Source organism: Drosophila albomicans, chromosome X (genome assembly GCF_009650485.2).
Source record: "Drosophila albomicans strain 15112-1751.03 chromosome X, ASM965048v2, whole genome shotgun sequence".
Classification (NCBI taxonomy): Eukaryota; Metazoa; Arthropoda; class Insecta; order Diptera; family Drosophilidae; genus Drosophila; species Drosophila albomicans.
This window is the reverse complement of record NC_047627.2, coordinates 20,905,950-20,923,099: the sequence shown is the minus strand read 5'-3', so window position 1 is coordinate 20,923,099 and position 17,150 is coordinate 20,905,950. Positions and strand designations below refer to the sequence as shown.

The 17,150-nt window shown below is 35.8% G+C and overlaps 6 protein-coding genes across 6 annotated transcripts; 3 read left to right on the top strand and 3 right to left on the bottom strand.

Annotated features, from left to right (window-relative positions):
* Positions 1-2,024: 2,024 nt before the first annotated feature.
* Positions 2,025-5,590, bottom strand: LOC117577833 (uncharacterized). The gene is made up of 3 exons (XM_034262774.2): positions 4,463-5,590; positions 3,656-3,954; positions 2,025-2,644 (listed from the first exon to the last, which is right to left on the bottom strand). Exons 1-3 carry the CDS (start codon positions 5,477-5,479, stop codon positions 2,221-2,223), a joined length of 1,740 nt encoding a protein of 579 aa, XP_034118665.1. The 5' UTR covers positions 5,480-5,590; the 3' UTR covers positions 2,025-2,220.
* A 193-nt stretch (positions 5,591-5,783) lies between these two features.
* On the bottom strand, positions 5,784-7,696 carry LOC117577670 (glyoxalase 1). Its single transcript, XM_034262558.2, has 4 exons — positions 7,516-7,696; positions 7,126-7,175; positions 6,960-7,066; positions 5,784-6,555 (listed from the first exon to the last, which is right to left on the bottom strand). Exons 1-4 carry the CDS (start codon positions 7,609-7,611, stop codon positions 5,951-5,953), a joined length of 858 nt encoding a protein of 285 aa, XP_034118449.1. The 5' UTR covers positions 7,612-7,696; the 3' UTR covers positions 5,784-5,950.
* A 513-nt stretch (positions 7,697-8,209) lies between these two features.
* Positions 8,210-9,006, top strand: LOC117577928 (uncharacterized). Its single transcript, XM_034262931.2, has 2 exons — positions 8,210-8,323; positions 8,385-9,006. Exon 2 carries the CDS (start codon positions 8,398-8,400, stop codon positions 8,629-8,631), a length of 234 nt encoding a protein of 77 aa, XP_034118822.1. The 5' UTR covers positions 8,210-8,323; positions 8,385-8,397; the 3' UTR covers positions 8,632-9,006.
* On the bottom strand, positions 8,775-9,654 carry LOC117577927 (uncharacterized). The gene is made up of 2 exons (XM_034262930.2): positions 9,024-9,654; positions 8,775-8,966 (listed from the first exon to the last, which is right to left on the bottom strand). The coding sequence occupies exons 1-2, from the start codon at positions 9,460-9,462 to the stop codon at positions 8,815-8,817; spliced, it is 591 nt and encodes a 196-aa protein (XP_034118821.1). The 5' UTR covers positions 9,463-9,654; the 3' UTR covers positions 8,775-8,814.
* A 269-nt stretch (positions 9,655-9,923) lies between these two features.
* Positions 9,924-10,775, top strand: LOC117577926 (TM2 domain-containing protein CG11103). Its single transcript, XM_034262928.2, has one exon. The coding sequence runs from the start codon at positions 9,981-9,983 to the stop codon at positions 10,656-10,658; it is 678 nt and encodes a 225-aa protein (XP_034118819.1). The 5' UTR covers positions 9,924-9,980; the 3' UTR covers positions 10,659-10,775.
* Positions 10,776-11,166: 391 nt separating this feature from the next.
* LOC117577925 (cathepsin B) lies at positions 11,167-13,756 on the top strand. The gene is made up of 4 exons (XM_034262927.2): positions 11,167-11,516; positions 11,635-11,895; positions 12,911-13,078; positions 13,140-13,756. Exons 1-4 carry the CDS (start codon positions 11,388-11,390, stop codon positions 13,608-13,610), a joined length of 1,029 nt encoding a protein of 342 aa, XP_034118818.1. The 5' UTR covers positions 11,167-11,387; the 3' UTR covers positions 13,611-13,756.
* Positions 13,757-17,150: the final 3,394 nt, after the last annotated feature.

Here is a 17,150-nt window from a genome sequence, read left to right as displayed (position 1 = left end):
GTCGAGTCGAATCGTGGCGACCTTCTTGTGTTGACCTCAATTTTGGCCAATAAGGTTGGCCGCTTTTGTACATAACTGGCAGGTGGAAAATGTCTGTGTGTATGTGTGTGTGTTGCCTTTTGGCAACAGATTGAAGAACGGCACAAAATGGAGCCACATTGACGACTGGCCACGACACGGCATTGGATCGAATCCTCCCGCTCTCTTTCTGGCTCTCTTTCTCTGTGACAATTTCGATTAGCATTTTTTTTTTTCTTATACTTTTTTTTGTGCATTTTTAATGGCAGCATGGCATAATGAGCTACAAATACAGACATACACACACACACACATGCGAGTATAAAACACAGTTTGCATTTTGTTTTGTTCCACTGTGTACGTTCGCTTGCTCTCTTTCTGGCTGCTGTTGTTGCTATCTCCGTCAGCAGCATTGACACAATAAAACTTTTTTTCATCACGTTTTTCATTCGCACTGCTCGCTGTAGTTGTTGTTGCTGTTGTTGTTGTTGTTGGTTTGCAAGTGCAGCATTCTGCATTTATTGACGCATTTTGCTCTTTTGCATATTTGCGGCCGCGTAGCATGCGACAAATGAAGCGCTCGTCAGCCATCGAGTCAGCCAACTTGTCGTTTTGGGCCATTTAGGGTCGTTTCGGCCAGCCAAACATGCGACGACAATTCATCGATGGAAAAACAAGTCCCCATTTGCCTACCCCAATATACTACAGCAATACTAAATATACCATACACATACCATATAGTATACTCGCATTGAAGAGAGAGAGAGATAGAGAGAGAGAGAGAGAGAGAGAGCGCACGCGACAACTACGAATTTGAATGGAGTCAAGTGCATTGCATTTGGCATACTAATAAATATTAAAAAGTGTCAAAAGCTGGCATCAAATATTAAATAGTTTTTAATATTGCACTTGTTACCGTTACGTGCTCAATGCTGCACATAAGATTGCCACACAGCAAAACAATGAGACACACACAGTAGTATATATTTTATACTATACTATACTATATATACTATATACATACATATTGTAGATGACATACTACTAGCAACTGCAAATTGACGGATTTCCTTCATCAATTTGCCATTGCCATTATCACACACACACACAAACAGACACACACACACACACGTAGACACACCATGCAATGCACTATGGGGAGTTTGAACAGTTTTCGTGACGAAAAAATACCAAAAATTGGTAATAATAATTTAATTTGATTTTTTGCATTGCTTAGAGATTTAGAAGAGTTGTTAAACACAATTGTAGATAATTGTTTACATTAGGATTAAGAATTACCTCATTTCATTTTATTTGATGTAAAATTTGTTCAAAGTTGTTAAATAAATACTTAAAACTAAATATGAAAACAAGTCGAGTTTGCTCGACAGCGAGATACCCGCTTCTCATTCAGAATAAAAGCAAAACAGTGCGTAAATATGCTGAAAATATACCATATTAATATATTGAAAAATAGCAAAATATACCGAATACTATATTTGGTATATTGTTATAGGTATTTAGATATAGAGTACAAAATAGGCCGATTTTTTTGCCACATAAAATTGTTTCTTCACTTTAATCATTTTCCAATTGTATTCTACAAAATAAGTTTTTTTTTTGTTAATTATTATATAAATTAAATAATATAAGTAATCTATAAAAATATTTATTTTGCTGTGTTAATATCGATTTACTCAAAATTTGTTATGAATTTGTTTATATTATAATAATATATATAACAAAATCTTTGTGCAATACAATGCACTTATTTTTTATTATTATTTTGATCAAACTTTTCTGTTAGCGATAGCTAAAATTATATTTGCTCAATCATGGAACATGCGAAATCCATTTTATAGAACTACAAATAAATATAATGTTAATCTCACAACACAGATTCGAAATTGTAATCATTAAAAAATTATTCCTCACCTAAATATGAAACATTTAATAAATGCTGTTATAAGGACATTCAAAATGAATTTAAAACTCTACTCAACTCATTTTATTTCAGTTCAATAATTTATTTTTATATGATGCAATGTTTAAATTAAAATTTAGTATTTTTGTTATTTTGATAATTTGCTAAAATCGAATGCTGAAAAAAAGGTTCGCTTTGAGGCAAGAGAGCGAGTGCTGTGCAGAAAGTAGGAAAGTCACGTTAAATTCCTGTACAGTACTCGCTCGATTGCATCGCCGCTAGACTTTTTCAGTGAGGGATCGATTTGAAAGGCGACTACGCAGACGCTTCGATGCCACCAACTGCAGCATTTTACGCAATGTCATGTAATCCCTGTTGAGCATGCGACACAGTTCGATGAAGGTGCAAAGTTGCGGCGATTTCAGTTCCTTGGCCAGCTGATAGGCAGCATCGAGGACATCGGATTGTCGCTCGAATTTGCAGAGTATCGCATGCGATTTCGCCTGCTGCATTGTGGCCAAGAATTCCCAAATTTTACTATTGCATTTCTTGGCCTCAGCGATGGACTTCTGTGCATAAAATAGACAACGCACTTGTTGATTCTGTGCCATGTGCACATCGGCCAGCTCGTAGAGCAAATAGCTGCGCTCGATGGCCAACTTGGCGAATGACAAACGATTCTCCAGAGCTAATTTCGAGCGCCTACAACGTATAAAAAAGAATGGAAAAAGTATGAAACGTCATAAAATTGAAAGATAAATAAAAATAGTGAAGAAAAATTTATAAGATCAATTTTTCAAATAATGTACAACATCTTAGTTTAAATGATTTATACTTTTAAGCTTTTCACTATTTCAACATATTTTATTTTAAAGTTTTTGCTATAAAATACAAAAAACACTAATTCAAAAATGGTAAATAAATGTAGAAAATACAAAGAATATTTTACTTACATATTTGCAACAAAATCTTAATTTATATTTAACTTTATCTAAAGCAAGTAAGAAAGCTAAAGTCGAGTGTGCTCGACTGTGAGATACCCGCTACCCATTTTGAATAAAAGCAAAATATTGCAGTATTATTCTGAAAATATACCAAAAATACTAACAATATACCAAATGGTATATTTGGTATATCGATATAATGCCGTATTCAACCAAATTTTCAGGAATCACAAATACTATAGTTATTATTGTATATATCAAAACTCTAGCTTCATTTTTGTTGATTTGCTGGGGCGGAAGTGGGCGTGGAAAAAATTTGAAACAAACTTGATCTGCGTGCAAACATAAAAAATGCTGTCGAAAAAAATTATAGCTCTATCTTTTATTGCTTCTGAGATCCAGATGTTCATACGGACAGACGGACAGACAGACATGGCTAGATCGTCGCGGCTGTTGATGCTGATCAAGAATATATATACTTTATAGGATCGGAGATGCCTCCTTCTACCTCTTACATACATTTCCTGCCGGCACAAAGTTATAATACCCTTCTACCTATGGGTAGCGGGTATAAAAATGATTGAAAAGATCGTTTTATAAAACAACAAGTAAGAACACTAGAGTCGAGTGTGCTCGACTGTGAAATACTCGCTATCCATTCTGAATAAAAGCAAAACAGTGTCAAATTAATATACCGCAAAAATACTACAAATATACCTAACCTACTACACTACTATACTAATTAAATCAAAAGTAGAGCACAACTTACTTAAACTCTTTGGCCTGCTCAAAGGCGTCGCCGCTGTCTTCATACGTGTATGAGGAGCGATCACCAAAGACGACAGTTCGCTGCTCTGAGGGCTTCAACGGCGACACGCCAAGCAGATGACACATGGAGTTATTATCGTACGGCGATATCTTCGACTTGGGCAGACGATAGCTTTCGCACAGGCTCAACGCCAGATGATTGTACACTTCGTTCATGAACTCGATTTTCCAGGGCATCACCCGTGTCGTCTTCAGCACATTATACTCGCCCATTGTCTTCTCCACGAATTTGCGAAGACGCTGTGCGGAGGAGTTTTACATTAATGAATACATTTTTATTGTTATTCTAAATTGTAAGAAAATAAGGGAAACAAACAGAAAAGAATAAATAAAGTTATTTGTAAAGAAGTACATTAAAATCTATATTGATACTTTTTTATGTTATGATATCTCAAAACATCATCAAAGTACCTTTAAAAATAAATCTAAATGAAAGCTAACAAAATCACTAAAAGCTGAGATATACATTAGAAATGAAAGTATCTTTATCTAATAGACTAAATCCACAACTGAAAGAAACTGACAGAAAGAAAGATGCACAAAAGAAAGAACTGAAAACTGGGAAAAAAAAACAAACATAACAAAAAATCTTAAAATCCTAAAATCTTAAAATCCTGAAATTTTAAAATCTTAAAATTTTAAAATCCTAAAACCTTAAAATCTAAAAACTAAAATATTAACATTTTAATGAAAAGCTTCAATCGTCTAAACTTTGTCAAACGCAAAGAGGTTGCACTACTTAACGCACTCGTATATCATTTTGCGCCCTTAGAGCGGTAATTGTTCGCAATATGGAGACCATATTTCGACGTGTCTGATACTGTATCCGAAACATGTTGGCCTCATGGAATTTGTCCGCCTTCTCGCCGTATTCCATGCGCTCATAGGCCTCGTTGTACATCGGACTTCGGGCATGAAGCATGCGACTGAATTTCGAGAGATGCTCACAGCTTTTGTTCATCATATTCAACCGCTCGGCGGCGGTGCTGAAATAGTTTTCCAGCACCACATTAGGATTATCGCGAAGTGATTTCAAGAATGCAACATCAACCCAGGAGCGGTGCAAATACGTTTGAAAGAAACATTTCTTTTTGCGTTGCTGCCACGCCGCCTCCAACGGTGAAATTCGTCGATTATTCTTCTCGACCAAACTCTGGACATCGCATTCAGTGCGATTCTTATTGGCCAACCATCTAGGCATGGGTTCACTTGGTTTCTTTGGCTTCAACACTAGCTCATGGATGGTAGATAGTTTGGCGGAATTTCGCAACAGAAATGGACTCATGCTGTCGCCAACGCTATCCTTGAAATTCTCATTCACAATCGTGAGGCGATGCTTGAACGGCTGCTGAGTGGTGCCCACTTGGCCGCGCAGATTGTCGTGCAACAACAATTTGTTATCCTCGAACCTGTTGAGATCATACAATGCATCGGCCATCAACAAATTGACCGATGCATTGCCTGGCTCCACAAGTGTTGCGGCCTTCTGGCTATCCAACAACGCCTCCTCCGGCCGGGCAATCGAGCGATTGAATTTGTTTCGCATCAGAAGCGTGCGAAAATCATCGTCGGATGGCTTTTCGTTGATGCACTTCTCGAAATACGTTTGAGCCGCACCGTAGCAGCGTTGTATGGAAAAATGTTGCGCCCAGCTGCGATAAATCGATCGACGTTGCTTCGATGGCCAATCCATTATCTCCCACGGATTTAGACGGGGCACCAAAACGCCCGCCGGTGTAATCATATCCGAATCAATGCTACCCATTGAATTTGCTATATAAAACGCGCAGTATGCAAAAACAAAGTAGAAATACTAAAAAAAAAAAAACAAAAGTGCAAAGTGAAAATTTAAAACGAAAATGTTTAAATCTCAACGAAATATTGAAGGGAATGTGAAAAGAAAAGCAATAAAAAACTATACAGGCTGCTATATGAAAAGCAAATTAAATCAAGCATCAGAAAAGTATAAATAATAAAAATGAAAACTTAAATATTAAAAGCTACAATAGAAAAAGGGTAAAAATCCATTTAAATACTCGCCCAAAATTTTAAATCACATTTGTTTTAGGGTGGAGATTCTCTGTGTATTGTATTATCGCCCACGCAGATCACATTATAGATATAATACATCATATAAAATATAAATATATTGTATAAAATATATTTGGGAGGGAGTTGGTTTAACAAATTTTGCAATAGTATAACAAGCAGTGCATCAATGGGAATAATAATATCATTATTTGTCCTGGAAGGGATCCTTAAGTATGTACTTCGTAAGCTGATCTCCAGCCGTGTCATCAGGCTGCGACAACTCGGTGAAGCCCTCCTTGTCCACAAAGCATATTTCATGATCATTGGGATCGGCCAAAATAATCACAGACACTGTGGCCTTGCCGGGTGTGTCCAGCTGTATCAACGGCTTCAGAATTGTGCCACCAGCCGCCTTGACAGCCTCGAATAGTGGCAACTGAGCGGCGCCAGGTATTTCAAAGGCAATCCGTCCATAGGCCTTGGCGCGATCCAACGCCTCGGTTAGCAGTGTGAGACGTAACGATGCCTGATTCGAGCCATAGGTGAGCAACACCGATTTCGCGTTCTCCTCGAGAACATTCATCTTGAGCAGCTCATGCCAATATTTACGCGATGCGGCCAAATCTTTGACGTGTATCTCAACCTCTTGCACCGGATCCGAAGTGGGCGCACTTTCAACCACATAGAACTTATAGCCATCGGGTGAGGCGAGAATATTACGACCGTCTTGCTTCACAACTGGATACGAATGCTCGGCGGCCTTGGCTAGAATATCCTTGGAATGGATTGTTACGCCTCCAAAGTCGTTGCCTAAAAAAGAGATGATAATATTAGTATTATAGTTATACCATAAATTTCATAATAATCATATTATTACTTATTTAAAATGTTAACACTAATATAAATTATACCGTAACCAAAAGAACATTGAGTAATCACTAAACATCAATTGAAATTTAAATTAAAAGCCAAATTTTGCCAATTCATTTTATAAATTTAGACTACTCGAGTGATATAGGGAATTAAAGAATGGCTAAGTATAAACTTTGCGTGATTTGATTTGCGCGATTGAAGATAAACTTGAACTACGCAATTCAAATCTCGAGTGTATACTTCTTACAATCATCGAGATCGGAGCACGCACAAAACGACTGACGGACAGAATGATATTTTTATCATTTATAATTAATGAACAAATACTAAAACAACTTTACCAATTTCATAGCTCTTGACACCATAGTTGTAGGTCAGTTCGAAGACGAAATTCGTGCTCTCGGGTCCATATCCAATCATTGTTTTACTCCAGCGATTGTCATAGGGCCTGCATTAAATAATATATTTTTAACAAGATTTGAAAATTACTATTATTGTAATAGTTACCCATTACACTCCGCTTCGCAGCCCTCGGTGAACTCTTCGTGACGGTAAACCTAATGATAATAAATACATCATATGATAAGAAGGCAATGGCCCAAGTACTGTAATTTAATGCTTATCTAACTACATTAAGTTATTAATAAAACGTCTGGTTCAGATTGAAATCGTGATGACTGTTGTAGTATTGCTGCCAGTCATGTTGAGATAAAAGCAACAACTGTGAAAGTCAGTTCTCAAGTAATTATATTGTACGCATACATACAACTGCCACACACACACACACAACCACACACACGCACAGGTGCATGTGTATGGTAAATAACCTGGCTTGCAAATTAGATAGTTGTTGCAACGTTGTAAATTTTCTCGATCATGGATACGACCAAATATTACCTTCATTCCAAGAATGGTCTGAAAGAAAAACGCGTTCTTGGCACGATCCCCGATCTTGAAGACATAATGTAGAGCTCGTCCTGGTACTGCTGCCATTATTATTCACACTATAAACACTGAATTAAACTAAAAAAAAAATGTTAATGCTCTGACTTTTTAAAACCCAGTAGCACAGTGTGACCGCAAAACGAGTTTTCACAATTCACCATTTTACGTACAATAAACATTCCAAAATTTTGAACACAACATAGTGAGACCGTAAACGATGTAATGAAAACTATTTTATGTGCTCCTCTTTTTCACAAAAAAAGGCCGCATACAACTAAAAATAAATCAAACTCAATTCACAGGAATGTTTATATTATTATTATCGGTCCAAACATCAACGCTTGACTTAAAAACTGAAATATTTTAAAATCAGTTTGAAAACAGCAATAGGGCCATCGATGTTTGAATTGGTCACAAACGATAGTTCTGTTATTTTGCTCTCTTAAATGAGGAGCATTCTGTTAATATATTTATCGTTAGTTAACATTACCAATCGATAGAAGAATTTCCCTTAAATATCCGGTTGATTTAACAATACAATCTATTCTTGTAATTAGATATAATATAAAATAATAAGTAATATAATAAATTTGATGCTAATATTCTCAACAATTTTTTAAATGTTACCTCTCACAAGCAGGCCGTTGCTTTGCTATCGATAGCATCGATAACGAGAAACAGCTGTCAGAGCAAAGAGTTCATCGCTAAATTCTAGCTTGCTCTTGTGTTGTGTAACTTGAACGCGATTTTTATTTAACAAGTATGTGGATAAATTAACAAATACATAAACAAGAACTACAGCGACCTCTTCGTTATTTCAGACACATCCACACAATGTCAGCATCGGCGGCCCGTGGTTCCACATCCCTGTTAAAACGTGCCTGGAACGAGATTCCCGACATTGTTGGCGGATCCGTCTTGGCAATCGCTGGTCTTGTTATGGCTGGCGTCGGTGTGGCTAACTATTATGCCAAGGATGGTGATAATCGTCGCTATAAGCTCGGCTATGTCGTCTTCCGTGACACGGATCCGCGTGCCCAGAAAGTGCGCAACGACGAGGATGATTAAACATCAAGAACAAACTCTGTGAATTTCTCCTCATAGTTTTTTTTTTTGTTTTTGTTTTTGTTGTTCTCCAACGTAACGCGCTGCCGCAAATGCAAAACAAACGATAGTAAATAGTAAACAGTAAAAAGAAAACTAAACTATAGTTAATTTCTACATTTGGACATAGTTTCTTCACTATTTTTTTTATTGACCAGACGTATAGTAAAGGAATTCACAATTACGATGACTGATTTTGTGATGCTTTTGATATGCGGACACCGTATGAAATGGTTCTCCGCATAAACCGCAGTGATAGTTTGTGGGTGGTGCGTGGTTCATGATCTCCATTTCGCCACCTGAAAAATAAAGGAATTAATGAAGATTTTGCAAACAAAACAATATGTGGCTCTTACCTTCATTGGGTTCCGTTTTGAAGACAAAATTCTCATCTTCATCTGTCTCAATCAACTGATCGTTTGCATCGATTGTTGTTGTTGTTGTTGGTGCTGCCGCTACTGTTACAGCTGCTGTCGCCTGAGATGAAGAGATTCGAGATCGATTGCGACGCTGTTCAAATTTCAGCGCTACAGCGAATTCATTGTGGGCCGCCAACCATTTGTTATTGAATTCATAGACCATTATCAGTTTCTTGATGCATACGCGGCATATTTGCTGTGGATAATCGTCGTCCATATAGACGGCCGGCAACGAGGCAAAGGACGGAGTGCAGGCAGCGATTATCTCCGATATGGGCACGTTCTTCCCTTGTACCATGACGCTGTCCACGAATATGTTGATGGCGTCGAGGCAATCGTTGCCGCAAGTGCGGCAAATATTTTCAAATATCTCCATAATGTTGCCAATGAATTAATTTATTTATTTGTATGCATATATGACAGCATAATGAATAATGCTTCAATTAATATGAACGTTCATTTTGTTTTTATTTACATAAATGCGGCACAACTTAAAAAGAAAACGCGTATTTAATAATAAAACCAAACATGTAGTTCTAGAGACGCTGCCGGATTGTTAACTGTGCTAAAGAAATATCGATATCAATTGCTATCGTTATTGAATTTAATCGTCCACAAGATGCAAATGTTTTCAAATGTTATTTTTAATTTTCTTTATTTTCTCAGCATTCACGACTGATTTTTTAAATCTGATTATTGATTTATTTAACATTTAAATTCTATTTATATTCATTAAAACAAAATTGCGCATTTAATAAAGCAAACACGTTATACTAGAGACGCACTGAAAATATCGATAACATTCAACACCTTCGATGTACGTTTATTATTGTCTATTCGCACATCTCCAGTATTTGGTGCATCGAACAAAACAAAAGCAACAAATCGCGCACAATGCAGCAAAAACTAATTTTGTACAGCGTGCTTGTTTCATTTTTCATCATTAATCCTGTCACGCATGCGATACAGGCGCGCAGCGATAAGGAACAGCCCCAAACGGGCGTCTCCGGCACTGCAGTGCAATCGGTTGTTCCTGTGCAAACGCAATCTGCATCATCACAACAACAGCAAGCGGGTTCCTCGAATACCGCATCTGCATCTTCAGTTTCATCGACTTTTAATCCCCTGGGACCGAATGTGATGTGCTCCTTCTTGCCACGTGACTTCCTGGAGTGCAAGGAACCCATCGATCATCGGAATAATGCCACGGCCCGCCAGGAAAAAGGTTACGGCTGCCTACGCTTCGGTGGCTCCGCCTACGAAGATGTGGAGCATACAAAAGTCCAGTGCACGGTTTACACGGATATCGATTGCTATGGTGCACGTACATTTTTCCGCGACGGTGTTCCTTGTGTACGCTATACAGATCATTATTTTGTCACCACATTAATCTACAGCATGTTGTTGGGTTTCCTGGGAATGGATCGCTTTTGTCTTGGCCAAACGGGAACGGCGGTGGGCAAATTATTGACAATGGGCGGCGTTGGTGTATGGTGGATCATTGATGTTATATTGCTGATAACGAATAATCTGCTGCCCGAGGATGGCAGCAATTGGAATCCCTATGTTTAAGTTCACTCTTGTGATAATACGGATTAGGATTGGAAAACTTCTATAAACTATGTACATTACATTAAGTAAGCACATTAAGGTCAAAGAAGTTGTTGTTTATTTTAGAGTATAAGTAGAAAAAAATAGGCATGTTTTTTTTTATATAATCTATAAAATAAAATTAATATTTAATGTGAAATCGAATTTTGTTTTGAATCCGAGAGTCATCGATTTTAGTTTTTTCCATTGTCAGCTGCGACTTGACGTATCGATAAGGGCTAAACGCTCATCACTGAAATTAAAACAAAAAACTCTCCTCTCATCAATTATATTATATTATTAAATTACTTGCATTCGAGTCTTGACACATGTAAAACAAAGCAGGAAAATTAGTTACAAAACTCGAAGGAGTACGAAGTTTTGAATTCGAACGATATATCGATTTACCAATTTCTATTACCAGCTGTATTATCGATAAGTGCACGCAATACGCGCATCACTAATACGAAAACACAACAATGGCCGCTTATCGGGAACTTTGAAACGAACAACATAACGCGTATAAATGGTTTTTTAAATCGTTTGCACTCAGCAGTTTGCATTCGCTTCTTAACACACGCAAAACAAAGCACGGAAATTAGCTGACTATCAATTGCAAAACAAAAAAGAAAACGACGTAAGCTAGACTAGAATTTTTTTTTAATTGCTTTGTCAGCGCCATTTTGACGTAGAGCAGACACCGCGTTTAGAATGCGATTCTTTATAGCGACTGTGTCGCTGTTGTTGGCCTTGGTGGCCAACGCCGCTGGACAGGATGACCCGCATATGCTGAGCGATGAATTCATTGAGCTGGTGAAGAACAAGGCTGAAACATGGACGGTAAGTGAAATGAATATAATAGAAGATATGCACTAAATTCAATTAGCTGATGACGTGACCACAGAAATGCAAACACTTTACTGATTATTGTTCTCTTGTTGTTGTTGTTGATTTCCAGGCTGGTCGCAATTTCGCCAAGGACGTGTCCGAGCGTCATATACGCGGTCTAATGGGCGTCCATCCGGATGCGCATAAATTCCAGCTGCCGGATAAGCGTCATGTGATGCCCGAGCTAACTGAAAGCGATGGCGGCGATTTACCGGAAGAGTTCGATGCACGCACAGCTTGGCCAAATTGTCCAACAATTGGTGAAATCCGTGATCAAGGGTCCTGCGGATCCTGCTGGGCCTTTGGTGCTGTTGAGGCAATGTCGGATCGTGTAAGTACAAAACAAAAAAAAATGAAAAAAACTCCCCCCAAGTGGCAACAATTAACAATAACAATAACAATGGCGGATGACGCAGCAACTGTGATGCTTATCGCATTGTGTTTTGCTTATCGATTTCCATACAATTATTGCGTTGCACGCTTTGTGTGTGTTTTTAACATCTCTTTGTTTAGACCGTAAACTGTTGACTATACTATATATGCATTTGTCAGGGATTGAGAATGATTATATTTGTTTATTTTTTGGGCAAATTAAAGAAAATTGCACAATTAGCATAGCAATTACATTAAAACTGTTGACTATACCAGAAATATATCAGAGATTAAGTATGATAAGTTTAGTAAAGAAATAAACACCACGGACTTATCATGTAGTAGACTTGCAATACCTCAAAACTATTCATTTAAACTTCTACTATTCCGAAGATTATGATTTTAGTTGTTTTCTTTAAAGTAAAAAGTAATATAACAAATATGAGTCTCATCACTTTTGGTAAAGAACAATAACTCACAAATTCTCTTTCATTTTTTTGTTTTGCTCAACTCAAGTCTAATCCAGTAATTTTTATCCTTATGAAGAGCCAAATTTTTATGGAAATGATATATTTAATATTTCTGGGGGAAAAAATATAAATCATCAATTTAATTATTAATAATGATTAAATTACCGAAATGAATCATATATGAAACATTACTCAAATATATACATATATCTTTATATTATTTCATTTATTTATAAATGGATCGTAAGCTAATTTCAAGGCCCAAATTTATTTATTACTTCGATTGAGTAAAACGAATCAAATGATGAATAATGATTGTAAATAAAATAAAATTTTTAAATTATTAAGTTAACCTAAGTTAATAATTATCGCTGAAGCATATCAATAATGATTAAAACTAGGAATAATCGGTGCAATGTCATTTCTATAGTATGTAAATAATATATATATAATTATATGTACATGAAGTATAACAACTATGAAATTATTTATATACATTTACAGGTGTGCATACACTCCAATGCAACGGTCAACTTCCACTTTTCGGCTGACGATCTGGTGTCCTGTTGCCACACCTGCGGCTTTGGATGCAACGGAGGCTTCCCCGGCGCCGCCTGGAGCTATTGGACCCACAAGGGCATCGTCAGTGGCGGTTCCTATGAATCCAAAGAGGTAAACTTCGTTGTGACATCGATTGGAATTACTTTGAATCTAATATATGACCAATTTTTAGGGTTGCCGACCATACGAAATTGCGCCATGTGAACATCATGTGAATGGCACTCGTCCGCCATGCTCGCAAGGCAGCACACCAAAGTGCAGACATCAGTGTGAGTCCAGCTATTCGGTGGATTATGCCAAGGATAAGCATTATGGTGCCAAATCGTATTCGATCAATCGCAATCCGGTTGATATTCAACGCGAAATCCTGACAAATGGCCCCGTTGAGGGTGCATTCACCGTATACGAGGATCTGATATTGTACAAGAGCGGTGTGTATCAGCATGTCCATGGTAGGGCATTGGGCGGTCATGCTATTCGCATCCTCGGCTGGGGAGTTTGGGGTGACAACAAGGTGCCCTATTGGCTCATTGGCAACTCGTGGAACACCGACTGGGGTGACAATGGTTTCTTCCGCATTCTGCGCGGCGAGGATCACTGCGGCATTGAGAGTTCCATTTCAGCTGGTCTGCCCAAGCTTTAAACATTTAACAAATATGTTTTTTAAACAAAATGTCTTTAAATGCAAATGTGCATGTAATAACGCCTTCAAAACTTTCCACTATCAAACTATGTAATGACAAATGAAAAGCTTAGTGAATAAATTAATCGAACTAATTAAATGAACAATCCACAATAATTCCCTTTAAATGCTATGTGATTGATGTGCGGCCAAAGATCATGCAGCCAGCTTCGTTCGCTGTGATTCCGTGAATTCCAGTCGCCTGATTTGCCCTCATGTGACTCTCTGAGACTCTGATCTGTGCTGCTGCGTTGCTTATCAGTTTTGTTGTGGAACAGTACACACAGATGTCAATTAGTAGGCCACAACATCAGCAAAGCAGAGACTCAATTATACGATTCGTTTGGTACACAGAGTGTTATGATTCCGCCCCCTCTTTTAAATGGGGAAAAAAATATGGTTCAATGGCCTGTTCAAAGTGCTAATCACGGATAAATAATAGACGACGCAGTGTCTGGTGTTTGTTTTTCACATATCTTTTGCATTTATTAATATTATTTTATTTTTCTCATTTGTAACATCAAATAGAACATTTTTTTGTTGTTGTTGTTGAACGATTTTTTTTTTTTGTTTTGTTTTGTCATTTTTAATGTATAGTATGCACGTTATCTTTTTACTTTGAATACCGCCTATCGCCATCTCACTTGCACACTTTGCACAGGGCATTTAACAAACAGCTAACATAGATCGAAAAATATTTTGGACTGCAATTTGCAACACTCCCCTCATTTATTTACGTTTTTTTTTTCTTTGGAGAATAACCCTTTTATCTTATTATTTTGCATATTTAAAAGGTTTTTTCTTTTTTGCTTTTTTTTAATATATGCATCTGCATTCTAACGTCGCTCTTTTCTAACATTTTCCATCAGATTTAGATTTTGTGTTTTTTTTTTGTGGTATTGTAAATAGATTGCATCTGGATTGCTCCACAATTCTTATCATATATACATATATCTTTATTTTTATTTTGTAGAATTTCCTATCAATAAATACAGATTTGATAATTTGCTGTTCTCTTTTTCATCGTTTTTGTTTTGGAATCTCTAACGTATTTTGTTGTTGGACTTTTGCACTTATTAAAGATTCACTGTTTTTCAAAATTTTACGATATTCAAGAATTTCAACTTTAATAGCTGACAGCCGGAAGTAAAAGTTATCTAGAGCGGCAATTTTTCTTAAACAATAATGATAAGATAATAAATACCCTTTATAATTATTTTTTTTTTTTTTAAAGCAATTTCAACATATTAATATATGTTTGTATAAAGAGATTCTAAATAATGTACTACTTAAAAATAACACAAAAAATAAAAGTTCGCAGTCGAAAGAATGTTTAAAGACTAAAATTGTGAAAAACTAAAAAAAAAACGTTAAAATCGAACACATTTTTATCTTTAATCTATAGTTTAGAATACTTTGACGACCGACTGTTAGACTGCTGAAAGGTGGCAAATTCTGAAGTTCCGTATACTTTTGAAACGCAGTGTAGATCCATATTAAATATGTACTTTATGTGTATATTTAACAACTGTTGCACACAATTTGTATTATTTCATATGAGTTAAACACCTCGTCTCGTCTCGTCTCGTCTCTTGTTTATCAGATGTCATTGCTTCCTTCGTCATTGTTTTGGAATGGGTTTTTCACATTTACGATTTACAAACGCGTTAAACATTCTCAGCTGGGGAGGCTTATCAGCTAAATGGTGGGTTAAAATATCGTTACAATTCAATTACAATATGAATTACACTTTACTGTAAATTAATCTTTTTGGATCTATACAGTTCGAATTGAATTGGATTTGAAGCGTATCTTGTTTAGAGCGTTAAGATGAGTGATACAAAAAATAGAGAGAGAGAGAGTGCAGAAGTTGAAGTTGTTGAAACTAAAGACAAGGCAAGGAATTATATTGATATAGTCGAAGAGATCGAAGCTACAACTTAACTTATGTATGTTTATTTGTTTCCATTTTTTGTTTTCGAAGTAAAAATAGACTGAATCAATTAACGTTTTCTTTATTCTTTTCTTTTTTGTTCTCAATATCCTTTCAACTTTTCCGCAACATATACATATATGTATATATATGTATTTATTTATATATTCGTCTGTATGTATATAGTTATATATAATAAACTCTTCAATTTGCATTTTAGGAAATATATATGTACGTATGCATATCGATGTATCTCAGCAAATGTGATACATAATTTTCTTCTTTTTTTATCCAATTTGTACCGTTTTGCGTTGATAATACCCTGTACCCATTTAATGGGTCAAATAGAGTTGTGTCAATGCAAGTAAAGGTTTCAATTTGCATTTTCTACCCGGTACCAAATTTAGAAATGTCGCAATCTCAATCAAATCAAACAATTTTCTTAACATTATATTTCAATTATTCCAATATCAACGAGTAAAATATACAACCAAACAATTCATAAAAAACTATTGCTATTGAAAGTAATCCAAGATAAAAATTATGAGCAAAAAGGTTGCTTACGTCATATTCCGAGAAAAATGATAAAAATTCTATAAAAAAAAAACATTTCTGAATCAAATAATGTATATTAATAACATACTAATGTGACTGTTTTTTTTTTATTAACCTAATCAGCAATTATAAAAATAAACAAAAAGGTTGAAGCCTATGTTTTTTCACTTTGATTATATTCCCATTCTTCGTTCTATATATAGCGAAAAAAACATACACTAAAACAATTTCAACAATAATTAAAGGTTATTCTTATAGCTCTGGATGATTACTATATTAACCTCTTCTGTTTTAAAGTAAAATATAAAAGAGAAAAAAAAAACAAAATCTTTCTTAGCTCTTATTAATGTGCTAATCAAGAACTATAAGATTTATTTTTATTCAAAATAAAAAAATGATTTGGTATATGTTTTGAATACTTTAAATAATATCGCATATTTCGTCATTGGTACCGGGTATCTTTTAGTGAAACAATGTTTCCAGAAGCGTTTTTTATATAGAGTTTGAAGATTAGAAAGATAACGGTACAGGGTATCTTCTAGTCGTGCACTATCAAATAGCATGTGAGTTTCGAGTTCTAGTTCTAATAAATATGCATTTTAAGATCAGTTAACTCTTGTGTGGACAGCCTGTTCATAATTTTAGTTAGGCGTATAGATGTGTCTGTGAATATATATAACAGTAAATATGTATATATAATAGGGATTTCTTGTTCATTATCAGGTCGCATTGAGTTTAGGATTTTGTTGATTATTTTCTGTTTTTATTTTCTTTCTTTTTTTTTGTTTGTTGTTTTATTTATCGAGATTTGCATTTCTCTACATACTACAAATGTACTCAATTATTGTTTATCACAAATGAGCGCAGTTTCATTTCCGGTTTATGGATAGATAGTTCACATATGGTACATATACCATATACAGATATCAGTAACATATTTTTTGTAACTGTATAACTCTAACATCTACAGAACTCGAACGAATCGAACTGAATATAGTACGAGTATGTTACAT

Excerpts from the sequence above, each read along its gene's own strand:
- LOC117577833 (XM_034262774.2), bottom strand. The coding sequence starts at position 5,479 with ATGGGTAGCATTGATTCGGATATGATTACACCGGCGGGCGTTTTGGTG. Across the intron at positions 3,955-4,462 it reads GGGCGCAAAATGATATACGA|CGTCTTCGCAAATTCGTGGA; the intron begins GTGCGTTAAGTA and ends TCCTCCGCACAG. Across the intron at positions 2,645-3,655 it reads GAGCAGGCCAAAGAGTTTAA|GCGCTCGAAATTAGCTCTGG; the intron begins GTAAGTTGTGCT and ends TATACGTTGTAG.
- LOC117577670 (XM_034262558.2), bottom strand. The coding sequence starts at position 7,611 with ATGGCAGCAGTACCAGGACGAGCTCTACATTATGTCTTCAAGATCGGG. Across the intron at positions 7,176-7,515 it reads AGACCATTCTTGGAATGAAG|GTTTACCGTCACGAAGAGTT; the intron begins GTAATATTTGGT and ends TATTATCATTAG. Across the intron at positions 6,556-6,959 it reads TGTCAAGAGCTATGAAATTG|GCAACGACTTTGGAGGCGTA; the intron begins GTAAAGTTGTTT and ends TCTCTTTTTTAG.
- LOC117577928 (XM_034262931.2), top strand. The coding sequence starts at position 8,398 with ATGTCAGCATCGGCGGCCCGTGGTTCCACATCCCTGTTAAAACGTGCC.
- LOC117577927 (XM_034262930.2), bottom strand. The coding sequence starts at position 9,462 with ATGGAGATATTTGAAAATATTTGCCGCACTTGCGGCAACGATTGCCTC. Across the intron at positions 8,967-9,023 it reads CAAAACGGAACCCAATGAAG|GTGGCGAAATGGAGATCATG; the intron begins GTAAGAGCCACA and ends TTTATTTTTCAG.
- LOC117577926 (XM_034262928.2), top strand. The coding sequence starts at position 9,981 with ATGCAGCAAAAACTAATTTTGTACAGCGTGCTTGTTTCATTTTTCATC.
- LOC117577925 (XM_034262927.2), top strand. The coding sequence starts at position 11,388 with ATGCGATTCTTTATAGCGACTGTGTCGCTGTTGTTGGCCTTGGTGGCC. Across the intron at positions 11,517-11,634 it reads ACAAGGCTGAAACATGGACG|GCTGGTCGCAATTTCGCCAA; the intron begins GTAAGTGAAATG and ends GTTGATTTCCAG. Across the intron at positions 11,896-12,910 it reads TTGAGGCAATGTCGGATCGT|GTGTGCATACACTCCAATGC; the intron begins GTAAGTACAAAA and ends ATACATTTACAG.